This window comes from Neophocaena asiaeorientalis, unplaced genomic scaffold, assembly GCF_003031525.2.
Source record: "Neophocaena asiaeorientalis asiaeorientalis breed wild unplaced genomic scaffold, Neophocaena_asiaeorientalis_V1.1 scaffold59, whole genome shotgun sequence".
Lineage (NCBI taxonomy): Eukaryota > Metazoa > Chordata > Mammalia > Artiodactyla > Phocoenidae > Neophocaena > Neophocaena asiaeorientalis.
Window position 1 is genome coordinate 1793876 of NW_020174268.1, and position 27380 is coordinate 1821255.

The window sequence follows — 27380 nt, forward strand, 5'->3', positions numbered from 1 at the left end:
GAGCAGCAGTCCCCAACCTTTTTGGCACCAGGGACAGGTTTCATGGAAGACAGTTTTTCCTTGGCCTAGGGTGGGGGACTGGGGGGGGGATGGTTTCGGGATGAATCAAGTGCATCACATTTATTGTGCATTTTATTTCTATTATTATTACATTGTGATATATAATGAAAGAATTAGACAACTCACCATAATGCAGAATCAGTGGGAGACCTAAGCTTGTTGTCACTTGTCACTCACTGATAGGGTTTTGATATGAATCTGCAAGCAATTGATGTATTATGGTCTCTGTGCAGTCAAACCTCTCTGCTAACGATAACCTGTATTTACAGATGCTCCCCAGCGCCTCAGCTCCACCTCAGATCATCAGGCATTAGATTCTCATGAGGAGCGCATAACCTAGATCCCTCGCATGCGCAGTTCACGGTAGGGTTCGCGCTCCTATGGGAATCTAATGCCACCACTCATCTGACAGGAGGCAGAGAGGTAATGTGAGCAATGGGGAGCGGCTGTAAATACAGATGAAGCTTTGCTCGTTCATCTGCTGCTCACCTCCTGCTGTGTGGCCCAGTTCCTAACAGGCCACAGATCGGTACCTGTCCGTGGCCCAGGGGCTGGGGACCCCTGCTCTAGAGCATATTCTTTTCATTTCTATGTTATATTTAATAAAAAAAAACCTTTAAAACTTAAATACACTGTTTTAATTTTTGCTCCTTTAGCTATATTAACAGAGAACAGTTATGTCTCATTACGCTGAATACAAAAACAAGTATGGCTTCCAGATGCCTGTGGTGGAATTATGAACATATTTTGAAATTTAAGGAACACAGAAATGTTCCTTACCTACCTGAAATGTTCACTGGCAACTTGTAATTCATAAGAACACAGGCTTAAAAACTTAACCTTCTTTCAATTCAGAATTTTAGGAAAAACTATCAAATAGAGTGAATTTAAAATAATTCTATGTGACATATTTTTTATGCTTATTTATAGTCACAGTGACATTGTTGAATGTTTGCACACTGGATGTGTAAAATGTTCCATGAACCTGGAATACTCATGTAGACTTTACTTAGGGATACCAAAATAATTTAGAAGGTGTAAATATGAAAAACAGACATTTTAAGTTGCCTCCTCAGAGTTATTAAGTTATGCTTAATAACTTTACTGTTACAAATTTAATATAACTTTGAAGAACATAAAGACTCATTTAAAAGACTGTGTGAAATAGGTTACCTGCAAATTGAACAGAACTTTTTTGTTTTTTTCTATTTCTGATGTTTGTGATAGTTGTTGCTGTGCAACTTGCTTGATAGCATCAGTTAATGAAGATGTGTCTTGTTTAGCCAGAGCTAGACAAAATAAAGTACATAATAAAAATCTAAATGCAAACATTCTAAGAAACATGTTTCTTCACTCAGTCATGAAAATTGTTACGTTTTCTCAAAAATAAACTAAATTTAGGGTTGGTACTCTTCCTTTTTGACTATAAACAAAACCAAAATCAAAGGCCATAAAAACAGACAATTCAAAGTCACCTACTACAATATTATACCTGTTACTTTATGGAACAGTATAAATATTTTGATTGGCCTAAAAATTTTTATCTAGACCATTTGCACATATACTACAGTTATAGTGGTACCATAACCATTTCTCAATTGCAGTTGATGAATTTTCATTATAGGCCTGCATTTTCAGGTTGTTATACTTTTTCTAAACATTCTATAAGTTTCCTCCCGGTAAACTTCAACAGCTGCCCTCTATTCTAATTTGCTACTAATTTTAACACAATTATCCTAGCATACTACTTTTTTGTAACCGCTCATCTTTTAGTTATATATTTCTGAAGATAGCTTCATTACCTTCTTCAGGAACTCCTTGACTCTTCCTTTCTTCGTTGCCTGACATTCTTGTGTCTCTTTTCCCCTTTTTAGTTCACCTTCTTTACTCCTACAAAATAACCAGTGTAGATAATCTTTCACTTTTCTTTTTTTTTTCCGTCATGTATGAGTGATCCTGAAAGTAAATTAACTGTCAAATATCTCACAAGGATGACAATGACATTCGTCATCAGCTCCAAGAATTAAAATACAATGACTGAGTGAGAGATTTGGGGGAAAAGTAGAACTGTCCTTCCATCTTGGTTGTCCTGCTTTTCAGCTGTTATGACCCTGGGAAGTTTCTTAATTTCTTTGCTCATCAGTGTCCTCATCTGTAAAACCTCATAGGGCTGTTGTAATAATTAATGTATGTAACATGCTTAGCACAGTAAATGACATAGAGTGAGTAACTAATTATTCTGGATTAGTAGCTAGTACCTCTAGAACCATTATGAAATGGATTCTAAAACTATAACCAGAATCTGTGAAAAACAGTGCCAAGCTGAATTAGCAACTTCTGTCATGGGTGTAGGATGCAGGCAATATGGCACTCCTGTGTAAGGCCAGGGTAAGCCTTACGCAAGTTTAAAATCACCATTCAATCTCTTCTATACGTAGGAGAAACGGATGAGATGAAGGGGTAGATTGTTTTCTCCCCTGAAAGGTGGAGAGAAAGAGTTCTTTCCTGTACCAGTGCAACAAATGAATGCTGAGTTGGCAGAGTTAAAGGCACTACCAGTCTTTGGAAAAAGAGTATCTGATTGTGCCCGTCCATTCCTATACAAAATAAATCATACAATTTTGCATGATTAATAAAAGGAATGTAGTGTTCCTGCTTAACATTTGAACATATGGATTTTTCTTTTTAGATGACATCCTTTTTAACACATCTTCTCCCTAAAACCACCTAGTTTCTCTGAAGTTCATGCCATCATGAGCTTCAGATGAGTAAAGTAAGAAAAAGTAAAAAGTAAAGTAAGCTTTACTCTTCCTTATTATCAGTTGACTTCTAAATCTCTACCCTTCACTCCTAGATTACAGTATCTGACTTACTGTGTCTCTATTACTACTTTTTAAAATATTTCTTTGGAATTTCAACATCCATACAGGTGGTACTTTTAATACCCTGACTTCTCTGTTCTTTGATGTTTTTCCTTATCCGTCCTCCGCAGCCACCCACAGAGTATCACTACAACTCATCCATAATCTCTGATTCAAACGCTTAGTTTTCAGCTCATCCCTCCTAGTATTTTGACTGTAAGAGCTCTTCAACCACATTGACTCTTCTACCTTTTCAGGGTCCCTTAGCCTTTCATGTACTCACGTCACTTACCCAGTTTAGATTCCTTTGCATTCAACCTCACTTTTTTTGTGCCACTCTCTCCCTGTCCTACTTCCCTGGAAAAATTCCAACCAGTTGCTTTGCTTACATACTAGTAGCTGAATATGCCTCAAGAAAAGCACACACCTGTGCTGTGGTCTCACTTAAAATTCAAGACACTTTATGTCAGGTGGGCCCTTGATGCTAGGCCCCTAGGATTCATCAAGTTTCATGGATGATTATTTCATTCCCTCTTCTCTGTCTTCAAACCTCCCACATCTCTTTCCCCCTCCTCTTTCAGTTGATAACCCGTCTTCTTATTTAACTGAGATAGTAGGAAAATATCAGAGAGGGTGGTAAATCACCCCATCTACCAGTCTTCCTGGACCTATACCTATATACTAGTCTATTCTTTTCTTCCAGTGAATAAAGTGTACTTGCTCTGACCTAGGGCCAATCCTCTCCTTCTGTACCCCTTCCTCTCCTACTCAAGGACATTGCTCCTTCAAACGTCCCATCAACAGAATTTCCTCCTTTATTTGGTCAAACATACTATCCTGGACGGCCTATCGTATAATCATCAACAACAATAACCACTTTTGCTTGACACTTTAATCTCTTTCAGCTATTGACCCCTTTCTTTGCTCTCCTTTACAGCCAAGATCCTTGCTGTCTACTTCCTCTCCACCTATTCTTCTTGAGCCCCCCAGAATTAATCGTTTACAACTCTAAAGTTCTTATCAAGGTATCTATGACATCCACATTGCCACTTCAATGGCAAGTTTGATCCTCATCTTCCTTAACATATCCATGTCATTGACACATTTGGTCATGCCCTCCTCCTCGAAACAACATACTTCTTGGTTTCCTTTGCCCGCTCCTACTCACCTTTCTCATTTACGTTAGAGTGCCCTAGCACTCAGTCCTCAGGCCTCTTCTTTTCTCTAAACTTACTCTGCAGGTAATGCCATCCAGGTCTATGGCTTTAAACTCCCTTATAGGCTCACAACTCCCAAATTCATATCCCTAACCTGACATCCCTCTTGAGCTCCAGACTCATACACAATTTCCTACCTGATATTTCCACTTGAATTTCTTATAGGCATTTCAACTTATTATGTTCCAAACCGAACTCTTTATGTCTCTGTCCACTCCATCACTATCCCTAAACCTGCTCCTTCATGGTCTTCTCCATCCCAGTAAATTATAAGTTCATTTTTCTTATTCACACTCAAAACTCTAGAACATTGTCAGGGAGGTATCTAGAAGGGTATAGAGCCCAAGGCAATTTAATCAGCCTTGCCCAAGATAATCATAAATGAGAGCTCATTGATGATGTTCCATAGACCCTTTGGGAAATCATTTGAGATATTCCCCAAGTATGTGGCCCAAGACTGCTGCCCCAATTGTTTTACCCAAGAGACAAATCAGAATCTTGACTCTTTTCTTTCTCTTATATGCTGCATGCAATTCTTTTGGCAAAACTCACTGGTTCCACCTTTAAATTATATTGGAATCCAACCACTCCTTACCTCTTCCAAATACTATCTTAGCTAAGAAAGCTTCCCTGATAATCCCTCTAAAACATGACCTTCATCCCCCATTTCCTTACCCTGCCTCATTTTTCTTAACAGCATTTATCAATTTTATCATTTTTCTTTTTTATTTCCTTTTACTAATGTAAGCTCCATGAGGGAAAAGACCTAGAACAGTGCCTGGAACATAACAGGTGTCTAACTATAGTCTATCTCCACTTCAATTGACCCTGTTCTACTGATAGAATAATGCTTCTGAAACACTTCTGATCACATCAAATAGCAACCAATCTTTCAACTCCACCTTAGATGCATCTTCTTTAAGAAGTTTTTCTTGATCTTTCTGGGTAGATATGATCTCTCTCTCTCTCTCTTTTTAGTACAATTGTTTCTATATCTCTATTATACCAAGATAGATAACAGTCTAGGTCTCAGGGTAAGATAGGGCTAATCTTGAAGCTAGGTTGTGCCACTTACTAGTTTATTAGGTAAATTCTTTCCAACCTCAGCCTCAGATTCCTTGTCAATAATAGTACCTTCCTCATTAGATTTTTGTGAGGATGAAGTGAAATAATGAATATAAAGCATTTAGCAAATTCCTGCCACTCAACAATTTCTATTCCTACTGTTTACATTACTTTATACTATATTTCCCTATTAGACTATAAGCTCCAGGAAGTCTTACTCATTTTTGTATTCTTTAAAGTATTTGATGAAGAAACCAAAAAAAAAATTAAGAAACTTAGATTTATACAATAAAAAATAAAGTAACTGGTATTTCTTGATATCTATTTCTGAAGCAGCATAAATTGAAGAACTCTTGGGTGATACTTATTTAAACCAGCTATTCATGAAAGGATATCTGGTCTAAAATTGAGGAAGTTTTCATTTTTTCTGGATCTCTACTGTAGAATGGACAAAAAATAAAAATGAAAACAAACTACTGCCATCTACTGATAATTCATTACAATTGCATAAATCAATAAAAACAAGAGTTTAGAGACTAGACAGTATTAATTATTCTTTCATTCAAACCATGTATGTCGGTACATATTATATACAAAGCACTGTGGGAAATATAAATATGAATTAAGTGACTGATTAAAAAAAACATACCTTATAATACCTATAGTATTTGAGAGTAAATATCCAAATATTACTTATAAAAAATCATTTAGGGGCTTCCCTGGTGGCGCAGTGGTTGAGAGTCCGCCTGCCGATGCAGGGGACGTGGGTTCGTGCCCCGGTCCGGGAAGATCCCACATGCCGCGGAGCGGCTAGGCCCGTGAGCGATGGCCGCTGAGCCTATGCGTCCGGAGCCTGTGCTCCGCAACGGGAGCGGCCACAACAGTGAGAGAGGCCCGCGTACCGCCAAAAAAAAAAAAAAATCATTTAGGCAAAACACTCAACTAAAAAAGTAGCTTTACAGAAAACAATGCAATGGAAATACTATAAACCACCATGTTCTATATTAACTATAGCCAACATTTACTAATTACCATAAGTACTTTCACACAGATGATCTGTTTTAGCCTTCAGAGCAATCCTATAAGCTAGACATGATTTTTACCTGTATTTTGTAAATGAGGAGACTAAGACTTCGAGAAATAAGGAAATTCACCAAAGGTCATACATCCAAGCAGGAAGGGTGAAACGTGAAGCAACTAGGATCCAAATTAACATCTATCAGGTATTTAGCATGTACTGAAGCATCGTGAAGAGCGTGACTTTTGTGCACCGTCTCGTCTGAATTCGAGGCGAGTGCCTGTAATTGGCCCTTGGGAGGAGATTTTAAAAAGGCCATGGCTTGAGTTTTTGGAAACTCAGACATCGTCTGGTACGTCCCTTCAAGTTAATGAGCAAAATAAAGCAAGGCTGTCAAACTCCCCTCGGGTTTTGAGAGCTTCAGGCTTAAAAGAATCAAGACGAGGCAGCTGTCCATGTGCGCCCCTGTCACATAAGCACCATTTTTCATCCCGAATGGAAAAAGCTGCTATGTGGACCTGCCAAGCAGTTTAAGTAGTTAAGTTTATAATTACCTCCTACCCCCTTTAGAACATACATTTGATTAGAAAACAAGGAAAGAAAAATTACTTAGTTAATTTTCACATAAGTGTGAAATTGCTTTTGTTTTTGTTTTCCAAGTGCGAGGGGGAGTTTAATAACTGAAGCTGATGTTTAACTGGGGAAGCTAAAAAAACTGACCTGGGGAAGAGAGAAAAGTTTTCCTGGAATTGAGAGTTTAAAATTATGTCTATATTTGTCATAAGCATGATGGAATCAGTTCTGGATGGTTCAATTCCAACAATAAATTAAAGAGGAATCATGGGGAAAATGTAACAAACTGCACAAATGAGTAAGAATCAATAGTACATACTTCAGGTAAAAAAGAGGACAAGTCTTTTCAACCACATGTTTTCAAGAGAAGTTACATCATCAGAGTCATCCAAAAAGAATAAATTAATTGAATCATTAAAAATGTATTGCATACCTATTATATACCAGAGTCTTAGAATCTGCTGAAACTAGGGACTTTTCTCTTCCCTGGCTAGGTAATGAGATTAAAGTTTCAGGATGCTGAAAACGGAAAGAAACCAGAGGATTGGTACTGTTCCTTAACTTTCTTTCAAAGGCAAGTTAGAGAACATTCAGATATTACTCATTGATAGCTTTAAGCTGAAGGTGGGATTTCTCTGAACGTACAGACAGTACTGGACTACAAAAACATCTCGTTTTGGGGTGTAGACATACAAGGGTTGGTCTGCAGCTCAAATCTAAGTTTTAAGGGATGCCCAGGCAACTGTTTGAAAAAGAAATTATAGGTCTTTGGTGAAATCCAGTCATAACCTCCCTGCTTGTCTCATTCAGGACAGTAAGGGGAAAAGTCTTTTATTTTTACTCTGTAAACAAGTAAACATGAGTTCTAAACCAAAAGGAGCTCGTAGCAGGTTGAATTGTGGTCCCTCAGACAGATGTCTGTGTCCTCACCCCCAGAAACTGTGAATATGAGCTTATTTGGAAAAAGGATGTTTGCAGGTGTAATTAAGTTAAAGACCTCGAGACGAGATCATCCTGGATTTAGGGTGGGCCCTAAATTCAGTGACAGGTGAGACGCTGAGCATGCAAACAAACAGTGACTAGGCCATAGATAAAAACAGGACTCTGACCCACAACCTGCAGCAACCAACCCAGGAAACCATCCATCATCTACAGTAACCAGCTAGCCTGCCATCTGAAGTCAGACCACTATCTCTAATAACAATTCAGGAGCCAAACACTAACCCCTGTAACAAATGGCCCCAAAATGGCCAGTGCTTGATTAATAAATAACAGCTTCCCTAGTTTTTGTCCCTACTTCCAACTTAGGACCAACAAGAGAAAGCCAAATATGCACCCCTAACCAATCACACAGGATGCGCAACTTCTAGTGAGCCCACCTACAGCTTCCCCAGGCCAACAGCCTGCAATCAGGGCATACTTGAAGATTTCCCTTTTTTCCACTATAAGCTTTCCCACCCCTCTGCCTGCCTTTGAGTCTCTGCCAAAACACAAGTAATGCGGCTGACTCCCTTATTCCAGCAAGCTCTGAATAAATAGCCTTTGCTTACTCTATGATTGGCCTTTTCTTTACTTCCACTCAAGTGTCTTTATGTGAGAAAGGTACAGGGAGATTTGAGACTCAGACACACAGGAAAGTAGACCATGTGAGGACACAGGCATAGAGCCCCAAGTCATACACCCCAACACAAGGAACACATGGAGCCAACATAAGCTGGAAGAGGTAAGGAAAGCTTTGAAGGGAGCACGGTCCTGACACACCTTGATTTAAGACTTCTGCCTCCATAACTATAACACAACACATTTTTGTTGTTTTAAGCCATCCAGTCTGTGGTCATTTGTTATGGAAAACTTAGGAAACTAACATAATCTTTTAACAAGGAAATTTGCATGTTACATGTCCTTTTCTGGAAGGACTCATAAACCCTAGTGTGAATGGTTTAAAGACAAGTGCTCCCAATTTTATTCTAATTGTTCTCATGATAAGAATTTACATGGTGATTAAGAATGCCTGGGGATTTTCCCAAAGGTTCCCCTCAACAGCCAGGCACTCTCTCTGCCCCCAAAATGCTCTAAGTCTCTATGGGGGAAATAGATGCAAAGTCAAATAATGAAAATGTAGAGGAACAGTAGGTGTTCTCTTAGTCTACTTACACTTAACCTCTAACCAATTGACTCATTTTGTTTCCTTTTAAATCATAAGCTGCTAATTCCCACATCACGCTGAATGCGCATGCTGGATGCTAAAGGGTTACAAAGCTAGTCTCCAGTGAGTCTGCCCACTTCTGCTCCTACCAGTGGAACTGTACAGCTGACAATGTCACTTGTGTTTGTTCCTGAACCTGTTTATGCCAGTTGTACTTGTCACTGTGCTTTCATAATTTAATTAAATATTATGTAAACCAATGAAATAGTGTGGAAATAAAGTTTGCTGTTTCTTTAAAAGCTATGTTTAATATTTTGGAAAGACCCAATTAAGGTGAGTTGTTTGAATGTGTGAGATAACTATAAATGATTATAAAGAAGAAATCTGCACTCAGCTTCACAAGTGCCTCTAGGTTATTTTCCTCTTAAGGGAACCGAATCTTGGGAAAGCTTAGCTGACGGTTGAGAAGTGTAGTTTATAGAAGAGATATGATGCAGAACTCTAATCAGGAGGCCATGTACAAAGAAAAGGCCTTGGACCTTCTCAACAGATTGGCAAACAAGCATATAGTTGTTTTAGGTTAAAAAATGTTTAAGGTATTATGGTATACTTTTTCATAACTCTCTGGTTTGACTGACTTTCCTTTGAAACAGTTTTATTTAGATATAATTTATATACTACCATGTTCATCTTTATGAGGTATACAATTTAATGTTTAATTGACTTTTTCAATGTACTGCTTGGTTATGGATACAGATTGCATCTATGAGAGAGCTTCTCCTATACAAACAAAATGCTAAAAGCAGTTAATTCTGCTTAGCAAGGGGATGGGGATTCAAGGTGATGTTTGAGCTTGAAGGGGCTTGAACAAGTAACAGCTAAAAAAAAGCATACAAAGAGAAGAGTGTTCTAAGCAGAAGGGATAGCTTATGCTAAGGATGAAATCATATGGTGTTCCAAGGAACAGCCTTTAGTTTGAGTGGCTTGGGAATAGGGAAGTTGTTTTTTCAAATCTAATTACGCATCTGAATCATCTGTAGAGATTAAAACAAAACAAAAAGCAAAGCAAAACAGGCCGAGACTTGACTCCCCGTGAGATGTGACTTCCCGAGTTTCTGATTCAAATGTTTATCTGGAGGTGGTGGAGGGGGAAGCTCCCTGGATTTATATTTTTTTAAAGTTCTACTTGTAGTTCTGAGGTGTAGCCAGGATTGAGAGCCACTGGAGTGGGGGGAATGGGGATGAGGTAAGAGAGTGCTAGGAGATGAGGCCGCAGCCCAGTACCAGATGATGAAAGGAAATGGTATATAAATACAATATAACAGCAAACTTTCTCTTCCCTGACAGCTTCCCTATTCTGAAATATTTCTTTTTTTACCTTTTTTACTGTTACCGTTGCACGACAGAAAATGAATTCCCACCATTGTCTATAAAAAGAGATAAATGTTTTCACCCAGCTTTGTAACTAAAGACCTCTATTTTGCTTACAGTAATATTGAACATAAAGCAAGCTCAGAGCCGAGCGCATCAGGTGCACCACACAGCACTCAGTGCTCTTAATAAATGTCCAGCAAAAATGATGAAAGTACAATTTTTGACAGAAACATCTGCCAGACACTGAACAGTGGGTTCCTATTCTGGGCTGGGGATGCCATAGAATAGCAGCACCTGCCCACTTCAGGTGCTCTTCTAAACTCCCAGATGGCTGAGATTCTTTCTCTCAGGGACAGGTTCTTCAGCACTTATCGTCTGAGCGACTGTCAGAAGAAACGGACCCCCTCCTTCTGTCATAACCAGTTCCACAGGAAGCATCCTTTCTCCTACTCTTTGAAGGTTGGAGATATTTCCCCTTGGCCAGAGCGTCTGCCTTCCATATACGTAGGAGCTGTTCAATATTTTTAAATAAATGAATGCTATGCTCTTTCAGGGCAGAGAAAGGATGCTAATTTACATCTTTGTCACAACTCTAAGGGTCAGTGCCTTCTAATTTTCTACTCCTGGCGCGTAGTTTTCAAAGGGCACCTAGGACCTCCGTTTATCCACACACGTGCAGGAGCTGTAAAGTTTAGTCAGCAAGTTAGGCAGGATCAGCAAAAAGGCAAAGGAGGGGTTCAGCCAACTCGTTTCTGGAAACAACTAAAGCAAAAACGCTAAAAAAAATTTAAAAAGTCTACCTCAGGAGGCACGTTACTTGAACTTGGATGGGACAGAGTGCCAAGTGCTAACGCGAGGAGGTTCTCAGGCCTGGGCTCTGGGGAGGAAACCGAGTGTCCCGACCGCGCTGCCGGGCCGGCGACTCGTTGAGGCACGACTGGGAGCGCGGACGCCGGGAAAGGGCTTCCTCGCCCCCGCGCAGGGGGAGGAGGTCATCGACCCGAGGCCGCTCGGCCGGGCGCCCAGTCAGGAGGCCCGCCCCGTTCCCTCGCGCCCCGCCCACCCCGCCCAGCCACCGGCCCGCGGACCCGCCTGGCTCCGGTCACTCGGTCGGTCGGCTGCTTCGGTTCCCGTTCCTCCTCCTGGCGCCGGGCGCGGGCTGGCGCCCTCCTGACCCGGAACTGCTGACGGTTCCCCGCGGTCTGGCGCGTCCGACCCGAGGGTCGCTCCCCGGGTCGCTCCCGCTTCCCCGCACCCAGCCCCCCGGCCCGGCCTCCGCGGCTGTCAGGGGGCTGCCGGGCGGGGGCTCCGGCAGTCCGCGGTCAGGCGGGTGAGGCGGGACGGGCGCCGCCCGCCCAGCGCCCGGGGACACGCTCGCGGCCTCCTGGTCTCGTTCAGGCGGAGGACTTGGGGGCGGCAGACGCCTCAGAGCTCGCCGCCCACCGAGTGTGCAGCGGAAGGCGACGCGCGACGGACGAGGACGGAGAACGGCCTCGGGTGTGCGTCCGGCCGTCGGAAAATCTCGAAGGGGCGGGAGGAGTACGGCAGGTGAGGATCGGCGCCCCACCGGAACGAGCGCGGACCGGGCGGGTGGCAGAGGCGTCGTGGGGCTTTTCACGGTGCAGAGCGAGGGGGTTAGGAGTGGCGGCAGGAGAAAACCATCCGGGGCACAGGGGGTCACCGAAGGGGTCACCAAAGAGAGACCGGCAGCCTGGGGTGGGGGAGGGCAGAGGCTGGGGGGAGAAGATCTGTGCGCGGGGAGTGAAGAGGAGAGCAGGTGGGACGCACACCTGATCCAAATTGCCGTTGCTTATGAGATAATTGCCATACCTGAGCCCTGCGTGAGTCCTGGAGTCTGCTTTTATCTCCTTAAAAACGCATTTTAAAAAAATTGAAGTATAGTTGATTTACAATATTAGTTTCAGGTGTACAACATAGTGAGTCAATATTTTTATAGATTTTATGCCGTTTAAAGTTATTATCAAATATTGGCTATATTCTCTGTGCTGTACAATATATCCTTGTAGCTTATTTATTTTATACATAGTAGTTTGTACCTCTTAATCTCCGACCTCTATCTTGCCCCTCCCTCCTTCCCTCTCCCCGCTGGTAACCACTAGTTTGTCCTCTGTATCTGTGAGTCTGCTTCTGAAAAACAACAATAACAAAATGCAATTTTTCTGAAGGAAAAAAAAAGCAATTAAGAATTTAAAAATTTTTAATTTTTAGGTGCAGCTCCTTTTAACCTGTTGAACTCGAGACCCAGGTATTTCATATGAAGTGATGTAAATTAGCAAACCAGTGATATCCGGATTAATGATATATCAATAAGTTGACACCCTGTAATTAAAATACAGGACTTTGTCTAAGTCAACAAGTAATTCCCTGCTTAAAGTTTGCTACCTGCACCATTGTAAAGCAATTATACTCCAATAAAGATATTTTTAAAAAATTGCTACCTGAAAATAAAACAAAACAAAAACTGTTGCTCTGCTGGAAAGATGTAAAGTACTTTCACAAAATGAATTAAGAGATGGCTTTGCTTTTCATTGTCCTGGTTCTGACAAATAGTGCACTAGCTTTTCTGGGAGGAGTCTAGATTCACTATTTTGGTTACATTTTTAAGTCAATGCAATTCTTTTTACCCATCCACAAGTTTCTGTTGTAACTATAAGGAGATTGATATAACTTTGTATTCTTACTTAGGCTAATTTTTCTTTACAGGTGATTTTGGGGGGGCACAAAAACCTTCTTTGAAGAACTTTATACAGTGTTGAAGGATGGCAGAAGCAGTGTTGATAGATCTCTTTGGTTTGAAATTAAACTCTCAGAAAAACTGTCATCAGACATTACTAATGGCATTGAATGCTGTCCGAAACCACCATGGTGCCAAGGCCAAGTTCCTTTGCATAATGTGTTGCAGTAACATCAGCTGTGACCATGATAATTGTGAATTAGAAACAAGCAATGGATTATCTGCTTTCCTGAGAGAATTTGAGACTGTTAGCAATCCCAGCATGGCTGCCTCATTGTATACCATTAAACAAAAAATTGATGAAAAAAATTTGAGCAGCATTAAGGTAATTGTGCCTGTGCACCGGAAGACATTAATGAAGGCCTTTATTGGTCAACTCTTCACTGATGTTTACAATTTTGAGTTTGAAGATTTACAGATGACTTTGAGGGGAGGTCTTTTGAAACAGCCTACTGAAATAAACATAATCACAGCTCAAGAACTAGAGGCAATCCAGAATGAAATAGAAACATATTTGAGAAGTTTGCCAACACTGAAAGGAGAATTAACCATTATCACATCTCCTTTGATCCCAGGTACGTTAAACACTATCTGTTGATTTTACTGGATGTGAAAAACCAGTCTTTCTTTACAGGTTGTTCACCTCTTTTTGCTTCTTTCTTTTGTAGACTGTTGTGAATTTATGTGTTCATTAGCATCAGTTACAACATGGGAGTGTCATGCATTGCCTTGTAGTGTCAGGGGTGTCAAGGGATAGCCACCCTAAGTAAATAATTTCTCTTTATTGCAAATTCAGCTTTAAGACAAATCCCCCAGCCTTCCTTTTAAATGAGATTTATGACCGTAAGCATTTCCTACTCAGAAATTCTGAAACCTTAACTCATTGGTGCTTTCACAGAAGAATGAAGTTTACTGTGAGCTATATGCTATTGGGATAACAAAGACAAATGGGACAAAAGATACCCTTTGAAGAGCAATAATCCCACAGAAAAGGTAAAACAAACTCAAAGCATTATAAGAAGAATAGGTGGAGAATAAGAATAGGTGGAGGTATAAAGAGCTGTAGAAATTAGAAGGCAGATAAACTAATGCAGGATGAGGTGATTAGGGAAAATCTTAATGAGAGACTGGGTTTGTAATGCTTATAGTCTTTTGTGTGTCATGTTTTTAATCTTCATTGTTTATCTTCAACAGATATTTTCATACATGGATTTACTACAAGAACAGGTGGGATATCTTACATACCAACTCTTAGCTCATTCAATCTCTTCAGTAGTTCCAAACGGAGAGATCCCAAGGCTGTTGTTCAAGAAAATCTGCGTAGGCTGGGGAATGCAGCAGGATTTAACGTGAAGAAATTTTACCGAATAAAGGTACAATTTTGTTTCCTATTTTGGAAGATGTAAAGTATATTCTTATTTATTTATTGCTGTGTTGGGTCTTCGTTGCTGCATGCGGGCTTTCTCTAGTTGCGACGAGCAAGGGCTACTCTTCCTTGCGGTGCGTGGGCTTCTCATTGTGGTGGCTTCTCTTGTTGCGGAGCACAGGCTGTAGGCGTGCAGGCTTCTATAGTTGTGGTGCGTGGCTCAGTAGTTGTGGCTTGCAGGCTCAGTAGTTGTGGCGCATGGGCTTAGTTGCTCCGTGGCGTGTGGGATCTTCCCGGACCAGGGATCAAACCCGTGTCTTCTGCATTGGTAAGTGGATTCCTAACCGTGGCGCCACTGGGGAAGTCCCTAAAGTATATTCTTGACTCTGCTAATGACTACGTGGACTTTAAATAAGTTATTTAACTTTTGCATCTAGTGTTTTATCTAAGATTTAGGATAATGTTTGTGATTTTTTTCTTAGAGCTGTATACCATAACCTAAAGATCAATTCTATGACGATATATATATATATTTCATCTGGAGCTCCTCACATCTAAAAGTACAGTGAATTCTCAGAGTATAGTACCACTGCCCTTTTTGATTTAGAAGGAAGGTTCCTGGTTGGTGAGAGAGAAGAGCCATTATTAATCAACACTAGGAGGAACTCGGGTACAACTGATGAGATAATTGTTTCTTACAGAATTCTAGCGTTACTTGACTCCAGGAAAAGTAAAAATATCATTGATTTGGAAATTTAATTTCTTTCAGTAAATTAGTACTTTGTGGAAAGTACTGCAATTAGAGATTTACCCATCTCTAGTGGGAGGTATTCATGATGGATGGACTATTTTGAATTTTTTTAAATGTTTGTTAAATGTAAAAGTCTGCTTTCCTTTGAGGAAAATATGCAGAGATTATCATATCATAAAGTTAAATAAGTAAGTTTGTTATTTTATCATATATGGACCTGATATATTTAATGAATGCTTGTAACCTTAAACTGGTTATATAATTTTGTACAAGATGCATACTTTAAGAAAAGCTTATGGTATGAGAAACTCTATCTTCAAAACATTTTTTTCTCACATCTTTGGTATTAGACTGATCATGCCAATGACGTCTGGATTATGGGAAGGAAGGAGCCTGAATCTTACGATGGAATCACCACAAATCAAAGAGGAGTCACAATAGCGGCTCTTGGTGCTGACTGTATACCGATAGTTTTTGCCGATCCTGTCAGAAAAGCATGTGGGGTTGCTCACTCTGGTAAGTGTACTTAATTAAACATCTAGGATTTTACCAATTTTTTTGGTACAGGAAAAGTTATAATTTCTTTCTGATGGATATTACAAATAGTTAATTACTACCCATGGTGATAAGTGTAAAGATAGGGAAGAGATAGCAGACTCTTAGGACAGGAGCAGATAAAAGGAGTCCCTAAGTCAAATTATATGAATCAGAGTATAATTCCCAAAGAAAGCAGTACTTAGGCTGATTCCTGGGAGATTTATAGGATTTGGTTAGATGCCAGTGTTTCTCAGCAGGGGTGCTATTAATATTTGGGGCAAGATAGTCTTACACTAACTGCAGACCAAGTTTACTTGGCTTTTTGAAATTCTTCATGCCAGTAGCACTCAGAGTTGTAAGAACCAAAAAAAAAAAAAAAAAGCCTCCATGCTTTTCAAAACACTCCCAGGGAGTTGTACTGCCTCTAGTTCAGAACCCTTGAAGTCCAGGTAATAGGGAATAGGAAGTTGAGACATGTTGGGTCACAGAAGGTGTTTATGAAAATGCAGCAGCATGTGTAAAGGTGTGGAGGTAAGAAAAAGCAAGATATGTTTGGAAAACCGCATTTAGTTTAATATGCTGTAGTCTAGTGGCTTTAACTATTCTCTAAAGATAAGAACAAAGAATTTTTAGGTTCTGTGTTGTGTTAATGGAATTTTGTTTTCTGGTGATTTTTTTAAAAAATACTGTTTAGACTATCCAGTGGTTATGAGTCTATGTAAAATGAAGAATGATCTTTTAGATTTTCTTCTGCTTGTAAATCAACGATTACTTTGCATTTTAGACTATAGATAAATAAGAAAGTGGTGCATTTTTCTTTTGATCTAGCTAAAGTAATGAATGACTAGAAGTCAGTGACATTGTCAAAAGTTACTTAAAATTTGAGTTTTAGTTCCTGGATATAAAACGGGAATATTATTTGCTACTTCCTGGGTTTTGAAACATTAAATTCAAAAATATCAAAGATAAAAGAAAGTCTTGAAAAGGAACAAAGTTAGATGTCTCACACGTCTCGATTTCAAAACTTGTTATAAAGCTACAGTAATCAGAACAGTATGTATGGTGCTAGTATAAAGACAGATGTATAGAGCAATGGAATAGAATAGACATCCCAGAAATAAACCCTTGTATATATGGTCAAATGATTTTTCACAAGGTACCTAGACTATACAATGGGGAAAGGACAGTTTCTTTAACAAATGGTACTGGGAAAACTGGATAGTCATATGCAAAAAAATAATGTTAGACCCTTATGTCATATATAAAAATTAACTCAAAATGGATCAAAGATCTAAATGTAAGGGCTAAAACTCATAGAAGAAAGTGTAATCATAAATCCTTGTGATCTTGGATTAAGCAATGGTTTCTTAGATATGATGCCAAAAGCACAAGCAACAGAAGTAAAAATAGATAAATTGGATTTTGTCAAAACTTCTGTGCATCAAAGGACACAGTAAACAAAGTGAAAAGTCAACCCAACCGATTGAGAGTAAATATTTGCAATTCATATATGTACTAAGGAGTTAATATTCAGAATATATAAAGAACACCTACAGTTCAACAACAACAACAAAAACCAACTTGATTGAAAAATGGGTAAAGGACTTCAATAGAACATTGAAAAATGGGTAAAGGACTTCAATAGAACATTCTCCAAAGATGATATGCAAATGTCCAACAAGCACGTGAAAAGATGCCCAACATCACTAATAATTTGGGAAAAGCAAATCAAAACCACAGGATATCACCTCACACCCATTAGGATGGATAATATTATAAAAAAAAGTGTTGGTGAAGAGAAATGGAAACCATAATGCACGATTGGTGGGAGTATAAAATGGTGCAGCTCCTATAGAAAACAGTATTATGGTTCCTCAAAAATTTTTAAATAGAATTATCATATTACCCGGCAATTCCACTTCTGAATATATATCCAGAAGAATTGAAAGCAGGATGTTGGCAGGATATTTGCACACCCATCCTCATAGCAGAATTATTCACAATAGCTAAGAGGTGAAAGTAACCCAAGTGTCTATCCACGATTGAATGGATAAGCAAAATTCATACAATGGAATATTATCCAGCCTTAAAAAGGAAGGAAATCCTGACCCATGCTACAACATTGAATGAATCTTGAGAATATTATGCTAAGTGAAATAAGCCAGTCACAAAAAGACAAATACTATGTGGTTCCACTTATAGGAGGTACCTAGCGTAGTCAAATTCATAGGAACAGAAAGAAGACGGGTGGTTGCCAGAGGCTGGGGAAGGTGGAAAGGCCAAGTTCTTGTTTAATGGGCATAGAGTTTTAGTTTGCAACATGAGGAAGTTCTGGAGATTGGTTGCACAACAATGTGAATAGACTTAACGTTACTGAAGAGTACAGTTGTAAACAGTTAAAATGGTAAATTTTATGTTATGTGTTTTTTCCCACGATTTTTAAAAGTGTGCATAAAAAGTGAAGGAGAGAAGACTAAGAAGATATAATTCCAGTGGAAACAAAGTATAGAACATTTTAAAAAGGAAGTGGAAGGGACCTCCCATTAAATGTCTCTTCTGTGTCAGGTGCTTTGTATAATATACCTCATTTAAAACCCAGTATTTTAATTAATTAGTTGATTATTTGGCTTAATTAATTTTGTGATTCATTTACTATTTCTGGACTTCGAAAATACATAAACTGACTCTGTTCATTTTTAACTTAGATATAAATTATGATGAAATTTTCTTATGTTTTAACTTTGCTTATCTCTTTTTCTTCTTATTTACTAGGTTGGAGAGGTACTTTGTTAGGTGTTGCTATGGCTACAGTGAATGCTATGATAGCAGAATACGGCTGTAGTTTGGAAGACATTATTGTTGTACTGGGGCCTTCAGTAGGACCTTGCTGTTTTACTCTTCCAAGGGAATCAGCAAAGGCATTTCATAATCTTGATCCCGGATGTGTACGGCTCTTTGGCTCACCAAATCCCTATGTTGACATCCGTAAAGCCACGAGGTATGCTTGATTTCAGTCCAGAACTGCAAGTTAGATTATTGCTTCTAAAATGAAGATAATTTTAGAAAACAATTAGTAACTCCAAGAAAAATTCAGGTGGCAGGTATTTAAGTAGCTGACATATACACTTACACAAAAACTAATTTTAAATATGAAATCTTTTCTCATTTAAGTTTGAATAACAGCAGTCTTTTGATCTGGTATCTCTTATTGATTTAAAAGTGAAGGAAGAAACAGCTGGCATTTAATTTTAAGAGATGTACTTAAACTTCATATAGAAAAGTTGGCACTTTTTATAGAAAAGAATGGCACTTCACAGACATTCCTCAGCTAAATTCTCCTAAATATAATAAACTATCAGGAAACTGATATTTTTAAATTATTTTTATTCTCTAATTAACTGGAGGAATATATTTTTCAGCAAAAATACTAGATAATATAAACACATAGATACTTTCAAGTTTTTTATGGTCCCTTGCATTTTTGAATTTATGAAATTTTGCTATTAATAGATAATACAAATTATTTGTCATTTCTACAAAGGAAAATTGATGTCTGATTTGAATCGTGTTTCTTTTCCAGTCAGCAAAACCTTACCCAGATTCTGCCTCATTTAGTACATAAGTAGAAAGGATTGAAATTGATTCTTAAATGTGACCTGTGAAATAAGTGTCACTAATTTATAGTCATATTTCATACCATGAAGTGTTTTAAGGAGAAGCAAGTTTTCTGTGAAAAATCTGGTTAATAGAAGGAAAGGAGGTGGGAGAGCCAGATGACTACAAAGCACGCTCTGTCTGAATCAATTGAATCTTGTCTTCAAGATTCTTCTTAAATTAGTACTTGATTTTGCTTATAAAAGTTTCTTCTTAAATAATTACTTGATTTTGCTTATAGAATCCTATACTCAGATCATGTCTGCAGGACAATATGGAGGTTATGCAGTTCACATATGAACTTAGATGATTAATGGTGGTGAAATCTACCATTTCCTGACTTGTCCTTGTTCTGTAACTGAATAACAATTTGCATTGTTCCAAGCAGATCTTTCCCAGAATTCTTTTACACCAATATCCATACTTTTTCCATATTGCTTTGGCTGTTGGTAAAGTAAACTTTCTGTCTTTTGAAAAATCTTTATCTAAGGATTCTTCTAGAACAGGGAGGAATTCTACCACAGAATATTCAGGACCAGAACCAAGATCTCAACCTCTGTACCTCCTGTCATCCTGACAAGTTTTTCTCCCATGTCCGAGACGGCCTTAACTTTGGTACACAGATTGGCTTCATATCAATTAGAGAATGAGGTATAGTAGCTTCTCTCTCCCTGCTCCCTCTCCCTTCTCCTCCCTCTTTGCACCTTTCCCTCCCCTCATTTTAAAAAATAATTAATTATATTTAACTTTACTTATTTATTCCTATAGGAAGAATTAATTCTCTACTTTTTAGTGAAGCAATAGTAGTAGGACAGTTAATTTTCTGTGACATACTCTAATATAAAGAGCAGCTACTTCTTTTCCTAGTTAATGAAGAATATATTATAAGTATATATAAAAGTATAAAAATAAAATAATTTTTTCATTAAAAAATCATGTATGCCATTTAACTCTCCTATGTACTTGACATCTGTATATTTTCTTTTTTTTGACATCTGTATATTTTCTATCATAACATCTTTATATTTTTCTTTTTTAAATTCTTTTAATTTTTGAGAAGAAATCTTTACATAAAAATTCGAAATTCTATAATGATAATACGTATGTATTATCGTATGTAACATACCAGCCTGGTTTTACAACCAATTTACAAATTTCCAGCTGATTATCTATAGTAGGAGTTGGTCAGTTTTCTTTAAAGGGCTAGATAGTACATATTTTAGGCTTTGTGCAACATGTAGTCTCTGCTCAGCTATTCAACTCTGCTTTTGTAGAGCAAAAGCAGACAGGAGCAGGAAGGAATGAGTATGTCCAGCTTCAGTAAAACTTTATTTACAAGATAAAGATTTGGTCCACAGGGTATAGTTTGCTGACACTTGAGCTATAATCATAGAGCAAGATTTAGTGTAATTTCATTAAATTAGTATTTCTTAGAGATGGATTTTTTTTTTTAGTTATACAAAAAATATTTTGTGACAGTGATTTGGCACTGACCCTTTAGCATATACCTGATTTTCTTTAAGGTTACTTTTAATTGAATTAATACTGTTTTTAGGCTTTACAATGTCTTTAACTCTTTAATATACAAAAGGCTTTGATAGATTTAGTGATTCTTACATTGATATTTTAATAGCACTACTAATGGCCTCCTCATATTTGATTTCTATGTATTTTTACAGATACTTGACTGGATTTTTGCATAACTATTTCCTGCTTCCTTCCAAACCAACTGTAAGAGAGAAATTTAGCTGTTTGACATACTTAAAACCAAAAGGATTATAATGAATAATTCATCTTTCAGATATATTTTCATTATTATCCAAAGCCAAATGATTTCATTGATTCTAACAATAACTGACACAAAATTAATATGATGTATTGGGTTGGCCAAAAGATTTGCTCAGTTAATGAATACGTTGTTCAATAATGTTCTTGGTGAAAATGAAAAATGTGTCTTTTATTTTTACTTAAACCCAAATGAACTTTTTGGCCAACCCAATAGTTTATATGTTACACAGATAAGGATTATTCTTAAAGTTTGTACTCTGTATTTGTTATGTAAATCAGGAGTAGGTCTATTCAGTTTAGTATTTATTGGGTAACCTCTATTTGTCAAGTGCTGTGTGAATCATAGGTGAAATCAAGATGAGTAATACTTTTTCCCTTTGAGTCTAATGCAGTGGAAGAGATAAACACTTCTAACATTTTAATTTTAATAGCCAAAGAGTACAGGAGAAGGGAGGATTAATTCTATGTGAAAGGCAGAATAGAGAAGGTATTACAGAGAAAATGACTTACCACATGCACCCGAAAGATGATGTATAGGCTTTTGACAAATAAAGAACAACCATAACAGGTAGAGGGAATACCATAAACTAGGGCATGAAGCTGTGCGTGTATAACATGTTCTGCAAAGAGAAAGGTGTGGGCAGGAGTTACTGGAAAAACAGGTTAGAAACAGATTAGTTCAGGTTTTGAATGCTGTGTCAGAGAGTTTGGAGTTTATTTTCCAGGCAAAGAGTAGGCATAGAAAGTAGGAGAGTGTTTTTATGTCCTTGGCATTATATTTAACAGGATGGATTTAACTTGTGAGAGACTAAAGCAGAGAGATTAGTTAAGAGGCAGTCACGATACTTTTAAAAAGAAATAATGAAACCTGAATGCAGTGGAAATTAAAACAGAGGCAAGAGTAGATGAATTAGCGAGACATTTCAGAGATGGAATCTGCAGATCCTGTTCCTAGATCATGGAGGTAAGAGATGAGGAAGAGTGGAGAAGTCCCTGATGCCTCCACAGTCTCTGCTTGGCTGACTACCTAGAGTGGCAGCAAAGATGGGGAGGAGGTTTGGGGCAAGGGAGAGGGATGATGAGATTGACACACAGACTGAAGTACATCCAGATGGAAATTATGTGGTCAACAATTAGAAATAGAGACCAAGAACCTGGGAGGGAGTTGCGAAAAAGACAGCAATTTGGGAGTTGGCTATGCAGAGGCAATGCCCGAGTCTGCTGGAATAGGCTGGATCATCTCCATAGAAACATAGAGTGAGAAGAAGGGAGGTCCAAGGATGAAACGTCATGCCACACTTGCATTTGGAGAGCCAGAAGCTGAACCAGTCAAAAAGATTGATCCTAGAAGAAAAAAATGTATAGTTATTTTGGAGAAAGAAGCCAGCATAGATATGAGAGGAAAAGAAATCTTCAGGGAGTTCCCTTGTGGCCTAGTGGTTAGGATTTGGTGCTTTCACTATGGAGGCCCAGATTTGATCCCTGGTCAGCATCCTGCATGCTGTTCAGCGTGGCCAAAATACAAAAATAAATAAGTAAGTAAGTTAAAAAAAAAAAAAAAAGAAATCTTCAGAGATAAAATGAGAAGAAACCAATGGATTAACCATGTTGAAGCTGTTCTATAGGTCATGGTGGAGGAATCAGATTTCAGTTGCTTGAGGACGAGGATGCACCAGTGTCAACCCTTCTTCGCTAGTATTTATTGGAGAAAATAAAGCACCGAGGGCTGTATTTTGAAGCATGGTGTGTGTGTGTGTGTGTGTGTGTATTTGGGAGGGGGGATGAGTAGTCTTAAGTATTTGTAGGCTGAAGAGAGGAGTTAGGCTGTTTTCACTTGGGAAAAATGGTATGTATGGTACATACTTTTAATGTGAATTGTCACATTGTACCTTAAAAAGATTTCTTATTTCATACATGTATTTCTTACCTGAATATGCAGAAAATTACATTTGTTTGGTACTTATAAAGGACTTTCAAGTCCATTACCTCATTTTACCTCTACAGGTACCCTGAAGTATATGTCAGGTGCTATTCCTTTTATTCAGATGAGAAAACTGAGCCTCGTTCAGGTAGAGGCTAAAATCACATAATTTGTGATAAAGTAAGATTTGAACCCACATCTTGTGACTCCAAATATCATTTCAGATTTTACAGTTCATCAGAGCTATCTAAATTAAATTTTTGCAACTTTTTGTTAATATCACGTATTCATCCACTCAGTCAAAATTTTGTTGAGGTGCTAGGGTAGGTTAAAAATTATAGTTATGGCCCTTAAGATATTTAATATCCAGTGAAAGTGACATTCAATAAAGCAACAATTTTAATACTGTGATATGTGTTGTAAGGTTGTTTAATTCTTTTATGTAACTCATAGCTCAGTGTGAAACATATATAATACCTCATTTCTTCCAATTTAGGGAAGGCATTAAATACAAATCATAGGACAAACTCATGCAATCAAACTCATGTAAAATACTCTTGTTTCATGATAACAATAAGATTAAGAAATAATTCCATTGAGAAAGATGGATAATTTTCCAGTTCTTCACTGTATATTATTTTGTTGAATGCAGAGTGTTAGGCAGCCATGTTTTACTTTATGTATCAAAATACTCCAAAACCAAATAAAAATTATGTTCGATTATCTATGATTTTGCATTATCTGTGTCAAAGCATAGAATGAAAAGTTGTCTCCTTGCTGTTTTACTGAGTGAAAAGTATTGATTCAGTAACTCAAAAACAATGTTGGTTGTTAAATAGTCATATCTTATTGCCTCTACAAGATCTCTCTCATTTTTAAGCATTTGTATATAGGTTTCTGGGACTTTCAGGGTGTAACTACAATGATAACTTTTAATAAGTTTTGTTCTGTTTTCAATCTAAGCACTACTACTAACTGCACATAGAAAATATAAGTTGTCGTTTTAGTAAGACGATGAATTAAGTTTGTAAATCAGAGTTCATGACATGATTTTTTAGAGGTGCTAATTAGCAAACTAAAATTTATCTAATTGTAATTTTAAATTCTGAAGAGTAGCATAGTGATTAAATATGCTACACTCCATTGCTTTATAAAGCAAAGGAAAACATGGTCTTTCCACTAGGAGGTAGTATTTCTACAAGTAGCTCTGCTCTGTTTCTTGGCATAAAGTTGAACCAATCTTAATCTCTGTATTTATTTGTACAAAACACATATATAGCTCTTACTTTAGATGCAACTTATAGTTCAAGTAGGTAAAAACATTTAGGAATCCTCACCTACCTGGGTCTCACTTCTACAGAATCTCCAGTAACTGCTCTTCTGTAAATAGATTGGGGGGTGGGAGGGATTCAAAGAAGCTTATTCTGTGTCACGTGACAAAAACATAAATGATACCCATGGATTCAGAAGCTGGAAATAAGAGGACAGTGACATATGAACTCATTTTATATCTCAAAGTAGGATTTGTTTTCACTCAGTTGTCCTAAAGTTGTACTTCCGATGTATCCATCCTTTTATGTGAACTCTTAGAGAGTGCCACCAATCTTAGACATGGATCTGTGTGTGTGTGCTAAATGGTAAACAAGAAGTATGTGCCATGTATGGTGCATAGCCTCTTTGCCCCAGCTAATGTAAAGTCACACAAAATACATTGGATGCAGTGGAACCATAGATTTCCCTCTATAAAAATTTTGTAAATCGGGCAGTAAAGAATGGAAGCATGGTCCTTATGCTCACTGTATGTGTTTATGGGAGCTCTGGTCCAGAGCACGTCCATTTCCATTGTAGGCAGTGTTTTTAAACTTTACTTGTGATTTCAAAGATGAGGCAACTGCTGTAAGTAATGCATTGTTCTGTGTGAGGTCATTGCTTAATGAAGGAAAAAAGAAATCTGCCAGTACTGCTTTTTCCGGGTTAATGCATTTGGTTTGGACTCACAATGATCACATGTCAGTTGTGTGGAGACAAACTTCTCATACTCTCCGTAGACGCATTTTCTTCGTAGAGAAAGAATGCTTACATCACGCTCCCTATGTCTGTGCCAATTGCCTGAGGTGAGCTATGTCCTTTCTGTATCTGGAGCAGGCTTTTTCTTTTATGTAGTTCTCAAAAGACTGGGGTGTCCAGTTACTGTATCTTATTAAACAATTAAAATTTCTAGCAGATTCAGTAGCTCAAAATACCACATTCCTTTCTAACAACAACAAAAAGGGTACTCTCATTCCATGAGAAACATCTGTAGAAAATAGAACTGTTCATGGTGACAATTGAGTTTTGAATTTTTATTTTCCTTTATTTTCTTCTTATTTATTTTTGCATCATACATTGCTACAGTTTACATCTTACCAGTGCTTCCCTATTATTTCACTTTCCTTAAGTACTTGTTTTAGCCTGAATCTAATCAAGCTCTAGAGCTAATTATCAATGTGTAAGAAATATGGGGGAGGGAGGATTAAGTTAAAGGATACCACAAATTTGGGATGGTAAAAAAGTGATCCACTTTTTGAAACTGGTCAAGAATTTTAAAAAGTGTGGGAGATACAGCTGAAACCAATATGTCAACTATACTTCAATAAAAATTTTTTTAAATAAAAAAGTGGCTATATCATTTTACCAAAGAAAAGATAGGAGGGGGACTGTTCTGGATTAAAATAAATTTATTAGACCTAACAGTCCCATGAAATGAGTGGGCCTAGTTTGGATTCCAGTGAGAAGAAATAAACTATAGAACATATTTTTGAGACAATTGGGAAAAATTGGAATATGATCTAGGTATTAAATGATGCCAGGAATTATCATTAGTTTTTCTAGAGGTTAATGATATTGAAGTTCTGTAAAAAATATCTATGTTGATCTGTATTGAACTGTGTAGGAGTAAACTGATGTGTTACCTGCCAGTTGCTACCAAATGTTTCAATAATAATGATAGTAATAAGGATATGATGCAAACATGGCAAAATCTTGAATTGTTAAACCCGAGCGATGGTTTTCTGGGGGTTCATTGTACTGTTTTCTCTACTTTCGTGAATGTTTGAAATTTAGCCATAATTTTTAAAAATTTAAACTTCTTGCACTGCTAGTAATATTTAAAGTAACATTTTTGTTTAGAAAAAGTATGTACACATTTCAATTTTCTTTATTAAAGCAGAAGATGAACATTGTCAACTCATTCTTTTATATGCATGGTGTGGGGAGTGGAGAGGAGAAAGCAAACATATCTGACCGTTGGATTCTTGTTTGAATGAAGAATATGAGAATTATATGCCATTTATATTAACACAGGAGGTCTATAATTCACAAAATAGGAAACAATAAGGAGCCACACTTTTCTGCTAAATAACTATCCTAAAATAAGAAGCTTACTTTTACATTTTCTATTATATTAAGTGGAATCTGGTTGGTATGATGATTCCTTTAATGAAAAACTACATGGAACTTCCATCCTCTGGCATAAGAATAGTCTAGAATAGAATAAAAGTGTATGGCTTAATAGCAGTTTATGGTAAAAGTTAGTGTTTTTCAATGAGAATTAATGGGACTGCCAAAAAACCTCATGGGATCCCAGGTTGCCATATAGAAATATACTTCTAGAATGAGCAAAGCAATGTTTCTATTCTGTTCTAAATTGATTAGACCATACTTGGGGTATTGTAGTACATTTTGGGAAGTACCCCTTAAACAAGTTCAGAGAAAAGCAATACTAATGGTGAGGGGGCCCAAAGCCAGATTATGGGAGGGATGGGTCAAAGGGACTAGAAATGATTCGCTTGGAGAAAAGAAGTCTCAGTGGAATTTAAACAACACAACATAGATATTTGAAGTACAGAATGCCGACGGAATAGAAAAAAATAGAACAAATTAGTGGAAATTATAGGAAGACTGATTTTGGATTAGTATGAGTGTTGAGAAAGGCTATCTGCCATGGGCCTTAAGTACTCCAGCAAGGCCCTGTTTGCTCTTTTTTCCAGGACATTTATCAGGGTTGTGTTTGCAGCAAGCAATCTTGAGGGATAGGTTAAGATACCATTTTGGAGAAAAGGCAGACTTGCTTACCACTTATTATAAAAGTGAATTCCCCAAGCTCAGTGTTCTTAACCTAGGACAAAAACCTACTGTGTGCATACAATACACCTGAGCCCCTCTTTGGTGCCCCCATGGGACTTGGAGGGAAGGGAACTAAGATAAGATGTTTATCCTACTTGTTAACTATGAATAATGAAATCTTTTGTCTCTA

General features: G+C 37.8%; 2 protein-coding genes across 3 annotated transcripts in view; one reads left to right on the forward strand and one right to left on the reverse strand.

Annotated features, from left to right (window-relative positions):
- Positions 1-11144, reverse strand: part of CCDC122 (coiled-coil domain containing 122) — a 34198-nt gene extending 23054 nt beyond the window's left edge. Inside the window, exons 1-3 of the mRNA XM_024755555.1 lie at positions 11115-11144; positions 1863-1950; positions 1234-1349 (exon numbers count right to left, since the gene is read on the reverse strand). Coding sequence (XP_024611323.1) covers positions 1234-1349; positions 1863-1908 — 162 coding nt within the window. The 5' untranslated portion in view covers positions 1909-1950; positions 11115-11144. The remainder of the gene's footprint in view (positions 1-1233; positions 1350-1862; positions 1951-11114) is intronic.
- A 291-nt stretch (positions 11145-11435) lies between these two features.
- Positions 11436-23813, forward strand: LACC1 (laccase domain containing 1). Of its 2 annotated transcripts, XM_024755554.1 has the most exons (8): positions 11436-11862; positions 12544-12580; positions 13039-13644; positions 14264-14442; positions 15537-15702; positions 18496-18721; positions 19868-20028; positions 21057-23813. In XM_024755554.1, exons 3-7 carry the CDS (start codon positions 13095-13097, stop codon positions 20025-20027), a joined length of 1281 nt encoding a protein of 426 aa, XP_024611322.1. In that variant the 5' UTR covers positions 11436-11862; positions 12544-12580; positions 13039-13094; the 3' UTR covers position 20028; positions 21057-23813. The 2 variants fall into 2 exon arrangements, with proteins under 2 accessions (XP_024611322.1, XP_024611321.1); XM_024755553.1 differs by lacking the exon at positions 12544-12580.
- The last annotated feature ends 3567 nt before the right edge of the window (positions 23814-27380 follow it).

Bases quoted from the DNA above. Each gene is read 5' to 3' on its own strand.
- LACC1 (XM_024755554.1), top strand. From the start codon at position 13,095: ATGGCAGAAGCAGTGTTGATAGATCTCTTTGGTTTGAAATTAAACTCT. The intron at 14,443-15,536 runs GTACAATTTTGT...CTTTGGTATTAG, and splicing joins AGAAATTTTACCGAATAAAG to ACTGATCATGCCAATGACGT. The intron at 15,703-18,495 runs GTAAGTGTACTT...CTTATTTACTAG, and splicing joins ATGTGGGGTTGCTCACTCTG to GTTGGAGAGGTACTTTGTTA.